Source organism: Podarcis pityusensis, assembly GCF_964106645.2.
Source record: "Podarcis pityusensis genome assembly, chromosome: 5".
Classification (NCBI taxonomy): Eukaryota; Metazoa; Chordata; class Lepidosauria; order Squamata; family Lacertidae; genus Podarcis; species Podarcis pityusensis.
Window position 1 is genome coordinate 62,935,963 of NC_138032.1, and position 8,850 is coordinate 62,944,812.

Here is an 8,850-nt window from a genome sequence, read left to right on the forward strand (position 1 = left end):
AACCTTCCTGTATGTTGTCTTTAATCGCGGGTCAATCTCAGAAGGAAAAAACACTCTGTAGTAACTTGATGGTTTGATTGGAGAAGGCAATGACATTATTTCCCCGCTTTCTTCAAACCAGTTTTTCCCCTTAATAAATATGATTCAGAAGCACAAACAACATTAAGCAAATCATCTGCTTTTTAAACATATTATTTAGGTAACAGAAGTTTTTAGAAACTAAGCAGCACATTTACCCCATCTTGCTGAAGAAGACGGTTTTCCATTTTGTAGTATGTATTCCTAGATACACGAGGCTTTCTTGGAATATAAAATCCTTCATCTTCTAGGAATCGTGGTGCCATATTGTCTGGCAATTTACAGCTCTGTATAACTGAGAACAATTATTATGAAGTTATGGTGACATATAGGTAGAAGGTAAATTCTTGAATTAATTTATCCTCTTCTTTTTTTGCTGGTCAGATATTTAAATCTGATCCAGAAAAGTACAACAGTAACACAAAACAAACTGCTTAACTACCTACGCCAAATATAGCAAATTTTAAAATGAGCCCTCTCTTTCACTAACTTTTGCTCTTCTCTCTAATCCTTCCTTCTCTCTCAGAATGGTTGATACTGAAACGTGTCCTTTTCTGGTCCTGCAGATAAGCTCATGTAGCAAGGCAGGTCTATTATCACAGCACCAAGCAGCTCCTAGCAAACAACTTGCTTTGACAAGGACTGAAAGCGTTCTAGGACCTTTAGAGTTTCTGCCTCTAGCCCACCTCTCTTGAATTCTGCCCACTTTTGAAGAACTAGTCTCTTAATGGGATAACCTGAAAACAGGCACTTTCCATGCATTCCATGGCCTCTTACCTGGTGAGGGGTGGCAGTCATTTCTGCATTTGTACCAGAAAATGAACAAGATCAGACTATCTGCAGCCTACTGTGCATTTGTGTGTTCACATGCACATTTATAAGATCTAAGTCACTGTCATATTTTGCAACATACATTACCAGGGGAAGTGCTTGGCAGAAAAAGTTGTTGGTCCCATTGCTTTTGCTTATCGGGATTACTGCATTCACACTCAGGAGGTTTTACTTCAAGCAGTTCTGGTAGTAGTATTTCTCTCACATGATCAAGCAAAGGAGCTTGTTCATTTAAACCACAGACATTTTGAAAGCTGTCATTTATTGATTTCTGTTAATCATAATAAAAAATAAGTGTGATAGAAATATAGAGAGCGATGGGACAGATACCAATAGAAAACAATCTACATAAACATGTTGGAATAGATATAGGTAATTTCCAGACAAATTGCTTTATAATTTTATGAGTCCAATATGTTTTATGTAGTGCTGTAACACCATTATTAGGACCAATCTGCTCACTTCTTTCTAATCTTTCAATAGGTCCTAATAAAGGAAGCACCTTATTGTTACCGTTTGATTATTTATAATGGATAAACATTGATAGCTACAATTTTTGTTATATTTTATTGTTTTCATTGGAATTAGAAAACTCAAACTTCAACTTTCAGGTTTAATGAACAGTATCCAAGTATGAAGAATTAAGTGATTCCTTAATACAGTACCTGGATCACTATTTTCTATCTCTGTGAAAATAGGCATTTTCCACAAATACTTAAAAAATGAAGTATCACCAATACTGCTTACATTCAGAATGTGCAGGCATTTCAGCGCATAGTCTAGTCCAGGGGTAGTCAACCTTTTTATACCCACCGCCCACTAATGCACCTTTCTTGATAGTAAAATTTCCTTACCGCACAGCGGTGCTCGATGGAAGGAGGATTCAGCTTGTTCCATAGAATTCCCTACCACCCACCTAGAATCCTGAAACCCCCACTAGTGGGCAGTAGGGACCAGGTTGACAACCCCTGGTCTAGTCCATAGGTGTGGGGAAACAAGCAGTACCTCTCTGATCTTGTTGAAAAACAAATATACAGGGTCTGGTGCTTTGTGTAGCCAAAAAACCTAATCTCTCCCAGTGTCTCTGCTTAAACAAATATCAGTGTATTTCCCTCCAGCAACAAAGCAAGAAAGAAATGCATAGTGATTTCATCCAAAATGCTGTCTTCCTCACTCTCATTCACTTGAAAACAAAATAAACTTCTGTATTCATTTTCTATAGCTTCTCACATATTTGTTCTAAGGACTCTGATATAGTCATAAAGACACAGGGCCATGCCAAATATGGTTCCATGCCACTCCAAGCAGTGAGAGTCTCCAGGGATTGTGTGCTTGCTCGGGCTCAATTTCCTTAGAAAGAAGGTCAGTAGAGACTGTGGTGTCTTTAAGATATATGGTTTTATTTACATAAATATAACTTGAGCACATGACACAGGGGCTCACAGCAGTAATGTCTTGCTTCTCCATTAGCCACAGCTTTGGATTCAGAACACAGCATGACATGTTTTTGTCCCTAGCTCTCAAAGCAGCTCTCTCCTTCCAGCTCACTCACAAGCAATCTCCAGCCCAGCCCATATTGTTGCTCATTTTAGCACTTTCTCACCTATATACAACTAATTGCAACCCAGCTCATCCCTTTGAAGTAATCAACAGAGTATTAAAGTGGCCAGCTGGTCTTTGCAACAATAGAAAGTGTAAGAAAAGTCTGTGAAAAAGTTAAACATTTTAAAGAAAGCTCCAGTTCCACGACAATTGTTTATAAATGTAAGTCAAATACTTATTTGGATCATGGTCAAATATATCTAGGAAATCTATGGTACAAGGTACTTTGAAATGAATGAAAGAATGAAAGAAAAATTATTTTTCTTTTGTTTAAGGATATATAGTTATTTTGTATATAAGTTTAGGGCCACGGAAGAAAACTTTTGAATAGCTTATTTCATAATTTTCCTTTGTTAACAGAGAAAGTGAATTAACTGTAGCTATAAACAACTTCAAATACTAGACATCTATTTGACAGAAGACTTTCAAGACACTCCAGCATCATAATGCAACAGAAAAGAATACACTTTGTATGAAGAAAAGAATAGCAATACCTGGTCAATGACCTGATCAGTTTCTTTCAGTTTTGAGTAATCTTCAAAAGTTGATGTAAAAAATATAAAACCCTCATCAAAGGAGACTTCATTCTAAGATTTAAAATTTGGTGAATAATTATCAGTCAGTAGTGCTAAATGCTGGGTAGCCTTCTCTTTCTCCAGAAACTTAATTTTCCTTTATTATCCTTTATTATATCTATTGACAACATCACCATCTAACCTAGCACTGAGGCTGTTTTACTCCCTCCCTCCTTCTCATATTCAGTCTTCTCACCAAGTCAAGTCACATGTTCTTATATAAAAACCCACCAATTCATCTCTATCTTTCTCAACTTAAATTTTGGTTCATCATCTTCTCATTCCTACCCTGTCTAATGAAACATTTCCCTCTTAGGCCTTCCCTTATAATGCCTTAGTTCACACACCTCTGCCCATAGCTTTGTTGCCAAAATCATTTACCTTCTTCATCATTCAGATCTTAGTACTCTGAATGTAGAGGGGAGAAAGCATATGCCAATCTTTCTGTAAACAAAGGTAATTCCTATCTCTCTGTCTTCTCCAGCTGACCTTCAACTTAAAACACCTCTAGATCATGTTGCTTAAGAGGGAGCAGGGTGCTTCTTTGGCTTTTATCAAATTTGTGCCACAGCAAGAAGAAGCTCTAGATTACAGAGTTATCAGAGAGATTTTTTTTAAAGAGGAACAAGTAGCAAGCATCTCTCTCTTGCTTCTCCCCTCCCCACCTCTCTGATACTGAGATTCTTGAATATGCACCATGCATTTAAAGCACACACGCCCCCACCCCCCAAGAATCCTGGGAAATGTTGTTTATACCTCACAGAGCTACAACTCACAGCACTCCTAAAAATGTCAGTTCCCTGGATCCTTTTTTGAGGGGATGGAGATGTGCTTTTAAAAAAAGCAGTGAGAAGAGATTCAGGATTGAATGATACCCATCTTCTTGACGGCACAGGTGTTTTCTATATGTAATGGCAGGAGTAACCAGAATCACACATTCTACAAAAATATGCTCATATTAGAATTTGTTGCACCAAATTGAATATAAAAAGCAATGGTGCAGCTTATCAGTGTTGGCAGCAATTTTACAAATATTTTATTACCTCAGTGCTCACTTCAGAGTTGTGTTGGTATTCTTTAGTATCAGAGTAGGGTTTGTCGCAAGATTTTTCTTCTTGTTCAGCCTTAAACAAAGGATATTTTAGTGTGCTTCTTGTTATTTTAAAAACACAGAGAAAACAAGAACTGAGATAAAATGCAGGCTTTCCATATTCAGCACTTAACTTTTTTCTGATGCGCTCCAATTGGTTTGGGAGAAATGATGAGTCTTTTAAACTGGTTGAACTTACCGCCTTTTATAGAATCATACATACAATGTTACATGTTTCATTTGAATGCTAAATCAAAATTCAATTAAAACTATTTACCTTAACAGTTCTCAACTTCCCTCTCACTCTATCCCGTAATACTTCAGTTAATCTACTTTGTTTTTCTTCTACAGCCACAGCTATTATAAAAAGCACAGACATTTAAAACACACTTTGCAATAAAATACTTGAATATTATCGGAATGTATTTTGCAGTACTTTTCATATAGACAATTTTGGATTCTCAAGGAAATGACAATAATCCAGTAGGTTTTTCAAAGTTTGTGAAGGATTTAGATTAAGTATTCTTTATTTGAGTCATACATTCACATTTCAAGCTCGCTCCTTAAAGTGCAAATTATAAATGAAAGTGCATTTAGTTCACTGCACAAGAAAAATGCAGAAAACACATGATTTCAAGTTGCAACATCTGCACAAAAAGTTGACAAGAATCTAAAATTAGAATATTCTAATTCTAGCACATCAGAATATTCTGTATTATTTTTTATCAAGTGCTAATATTATTACAGTACTTTAGAATAGAATGAAAACAGGAAAAGGTCATATGCAGGTTTGACGTTTGAATAACATCTAAATTTAATCTGAGCCACATTTGTGGAAATGCCCTTGAACTTCATTGTGATATATTACAACTTGGTAAGGAGTAAAAACATTGAACTACCTTCCTGTGGATTTTGGTCCGGAGTTTCTTTTTGTTTTCTATCAACATGTATGTCATCTTCAGTTTGCTATATTAAACAATTTACCAAAAGAGAAAAGTTGCAAGGAAATGATCAATACTATTCACTCACATTTTTATTCATTTTTTCAGCTGTATACATCATATACCATCACCCCATCCAAAATGTTTACTAGTGAGCAACCTACAAAAACTTCAAGTTGTGATGCAGGCAAGGTTTATGCCATCATTCAGATAGTAAATGGAATAAACAAAGAAGAATGATCTTCATATTAGAAACAAAATAACATTTAGAGTTGGTCAACATGTTATAAACGTTTAATTGTCCAAGATACAAGACGTCCCATGTGTTCAACAAATGTATCTATATATATAACGGAGTTCTCAAAAACTCATTTCCATTTTAGTTCCTCTTGGTCAGCAGCGTAGCTAGCCGCTCGGGTGCCAAGTGCGGCGTGCGCGTCCTGAAGCTGGGGGTGGGGCGCGCTGCGTGGAGCCTCTCCGCCGCTTCCCCCTCAGCTGTAGGGCGGCTGAGGGAGAGATGGAGGGCAGACGCAAGTCCTACACTGCCATTTCAGGCAGCGCAGAGCCTGCAGACCCCAAGCCACTACATCACTCCCAGGAGAGACACATGGCTTGGGCATGCTGCAGGCCCCACAGTAAGTGCCGGCCCCCGCGGTGTGGCACCCAGTGCCAGCCACGTTTCATTATGTTCATTCACTGAACCAAAAAGTTTCATGAGCCCATTTTTAAAAAACAAAAACAAAAAACCCCTCATATTTTTGTCATTTTGTCACACACACCCCTCAGTGATGACACCTGGGACGGATCCGCACCCCCCTTCCTCCGCCATGGCTCTTGTTGTATTTAGAACTTCTAAAGTGGCCTTTTGAGAGATTCTGAAGGACTAAATTAAAATAGAGAAAGGCCCCCAAAGCCCTTGAGTGCTCTGCCAATGAGTCTTTGATGTGAATGCAAAACCAAATATTACAATATGAAATGATTACAAATACAGCAACCTTAGTTGAAGTGCCTCACTTCATAATGTCTAATACTAGCTTTCCAACCTAGTGTTTCCCTCCAGGTGCTCTGGACAACAGCGCCCATGATCCCTGACCATTGATCACACTGGCTAGTAGGAATGATGGAAATTGTAGTCCAAAACATCTGGAGGTATCAGGTTAAAGAAAGCTGGTCTAGAGCAACTTACCCTGACGTCATTATATCTTCACCCACACATGCAATAAAATGGCACTGCGCAGTTAAGATTTCACTTTCAAGATAAAACTGATTTGGGGAAAAATAAATTTTCCATGTAAGCTCTGTAGAGAAGAGATTATTTTTTAAAAAAATTAAAAAGCAAAGGCTTTCCAAACTCTTGCTTCAGTAAATGTTTTGCATGCTATGTGATGGGGTAAAATGTATGAACGTACCTTTCTTCTGACATTTCTTTTCTGTAAAGATTTACTTTTCCTTGCAATTCTTTCCTGAACCTGTTCTTTCTGGATAATAAAAAAAGAAAACTATCTAAAATCATAATCTGTAAGATACACAACTTCATAAACAAATGTAAATAAAAGGATGAAGTCAATTTTAGGGAACTCCTTCCTAACTGAACCTTTGGCGCCTACTGAATATTTTTTTTTTAACTCCACCAAGCATTTCAATCCAAGTCAGATGTTATAGATTTAACTATTTTTTTTACTTTTTATATTGTATTATTGTAAACCATTTAGAGACTATCATAGTGAAGTGATAAATAAACAATAGGGACTACATGTAGATGGGTAATTTGGGAACTAAATCTCACTTGCCAAGTTATCTTCTTACACTAAATAACCTCAAGCTTTTCAATAAATTTCAGTACCATGACATGCTGCCTTTAAAAATATTTGATTATATTGTTAAGGTTAGGATTCTTGCAACGTAGGGATGTTCACTATTACAATTTTGTTTGTCATAAATAACAATTAATTTCAGGATTTTTATACATAATTTTTATTAAAGATTTTCTTGGGTTACAAAAGTACATGCATTGCCTCCATCTGCAGGTTGTAGAGTCTTTTCTACAAATCTGTTACATTTGATGTGAGACATTAATGTAGTATATGAGGTTGGGAGAGAAGAGAGGTGGGGACAGAGAGTGCAGGGGAGGGGAAGTGGTAAACTTACACTATTTTACATAGTGTATGTGTGAGGTTGTTGTGTTAATAAATTTCAGTTTTAATCAGTAAGCAACCACACCCTCACCTCCAAAGAGGCATCTACTTGCCTGAGATTTTAACCATTAGGGAAATATCCAGAAAACAGAATAAAGTGTTGTGTGAATGCAGCCATAATCTATATGTATTTGTTTTTAAAATACACTTGTCTATTATCTATAGGAGTATTATAAGAAATTCATAATAACCATATTAATTGTTAATTGTAGTACATTCTTGGGGTATAATAATAAACATATACCTGTTATTATTGTCACTATCTTATCTAGAATAAAAAAACCTGATCAACAAATCTAATTATTAGGGCATTGTAGTTGGGTAGTAATGTAAACATTTAAAAATAGTCTTCATAGCTTGCCTTTGTTTTTCTATCCAGTAGTATTCCTAATTCTTTGTCAGGATCCATTTTATATAAAAACTGGATTCAGTTGGTCATCAAGGAAACTGGGAAAGAATATGCAGAATATTAAAATGTAAAAACCAGTCCATCTTTACTCCATTCCACATATTTGTGTCTTTCACAGCTCATCTTATTCTTTTGCCTAGTACAGAACGTTTCTGTGCCAGTACTGCTCATTCATTGAGTGCAGGTGTAGAACGCAGAAGCAGCGTGTGCCGATGTGCTTACAGAAGCTGTGTGTGACCTGGAACATTCCAAGTCAACCACAGCTCATACACCAACCACACTTGAGTGGCTGCTGTCAATCCCCTGGCAGGCCACATTTGACGCCTTGTGAGTTCTATGAAATAGCTGTGCAGGCCTGTTACAGCGACTAAGCAATGAAAGCAATATTGTTTCAAGTGGCTGCCACAAGATAACAATGGAATGCAAACAAGTCTAAGAAATAAGCGCCCAACTTGAGAAGTGGGTGCATTACTACCAGCAAGTTCTGACTGAGAATAGCAGTTTTGCTTCTGGATTGCCAAAAAATATGGTCCAGAAGTTTAGAACCAGAAAGTCCTAAGTTCTTAGAATCGCAGAACTGTAGAGTTGGAAGGGACCAGCGAGGACCATCTAGTCCTGCAATGCAGGAATCTCTCACTCAACAGGAGACTCAACCCCACCCCACCCCAAAAAGCTGGAGACTCTCATGCTCTACTGACTGAGTTATCCTAGAAAATAAACATGCAGTAAGACAAAGTCTTATTCTTCCTCTTTTTTGACCCCAGCACAGAAATGCACCGATAGGCACGCACCCACCTCGTCAAAAACTGAAACTCCTTCTCCCCCCCCCCACCCCGCCCGCATTCCTGACTAGCTGGACCGTTTCCTCCTGAGGTGAGCTAGAAGGGGAAGACCCGTCTCCTCAGCCGGCCAAGTCCCAGCTCCATTTAGGGAGAGGCAAAGTGAAACGGCAAACCGCTCTGAAGCAGAGAGACCGTCCTCTCCCGCCCTGCCTATAACCGTAACCTATCTACCGTTAGCGAAACAAGCACGCGCACCGCCTCCCTCCACCCCGCCCCGTTGGCCTCCATCCAGAAAAGAAGCCGGCAAATGAAGCGTCCTCCCCTAAAACGGCCAAAAGAGGGCCCCT

General features: G+C 38.1%; 1 protein-coding gene across 2 annotated transcripts in view; it reads right to left on the reverse strand.

Annotated features, from left to right (window-relative positions):
* The window catches only part of CC2D2B (coiled-coil and C2 domain containing 2B), a 35,776-nt gene extending 27,050 nt beyond the window's left edge, over nucleotides 1–8,726 (reverse strand). The window contains exons 1-10 of one of the 2 annotated variants that reach the window (XM_081006755.1): nucleotides 8,590–8,726; nucleotides 7,674–7,759; nucleotides 6,527–6,595; nucleotides 5,076–5,142; nucleotides 4,454–4,533; nucleotides 4,130–4,210; nucleotides 3,006–3,098; nucleotides 997–1,180; nucleotides 237–373; nucleotides 4–129 (exon numbers count right to left, since the gene is read on the reverse strand). In XM_081006755.1, the coding sequence (XP_080862881.1) occupies nucleotides 4–129; nucleotides 237–373; nucleotides 997–1,180; nucleotides 3,006–3,098; nucleotides 4,130–4,210; nucleotides 4,454–4,533; nucleotides 5,076–5,142; nucleotides 6,527–6,595; nucleotides 7,674–7,721 (885 nt within the window). In that variant the 5' untranslated portion in view covers nucleotides 7,722–7,759; nucleotides 8,590–8,726. Of the gene's footprint in view, nucleotides 1–3; nucleotides 130–236; nucleotides 374–996; nucleotides 1,181–3,005; nucleotides 3,099–4,129; nucleotides 4,211–4,453; nucleotides 4,534–5,075; nucleotides 5,143–6,526; nucleotides 6,596–7,673; nucleotides 7,760–8,516; nucleotides 8,548–8,589 lie in introns of those variants that run through there. The other variant, XM_081006756.1, reaches the window with a different exon arrangement.
* Nucleotides 8,727–8,850: the final 124 nt, after the last annotated feature.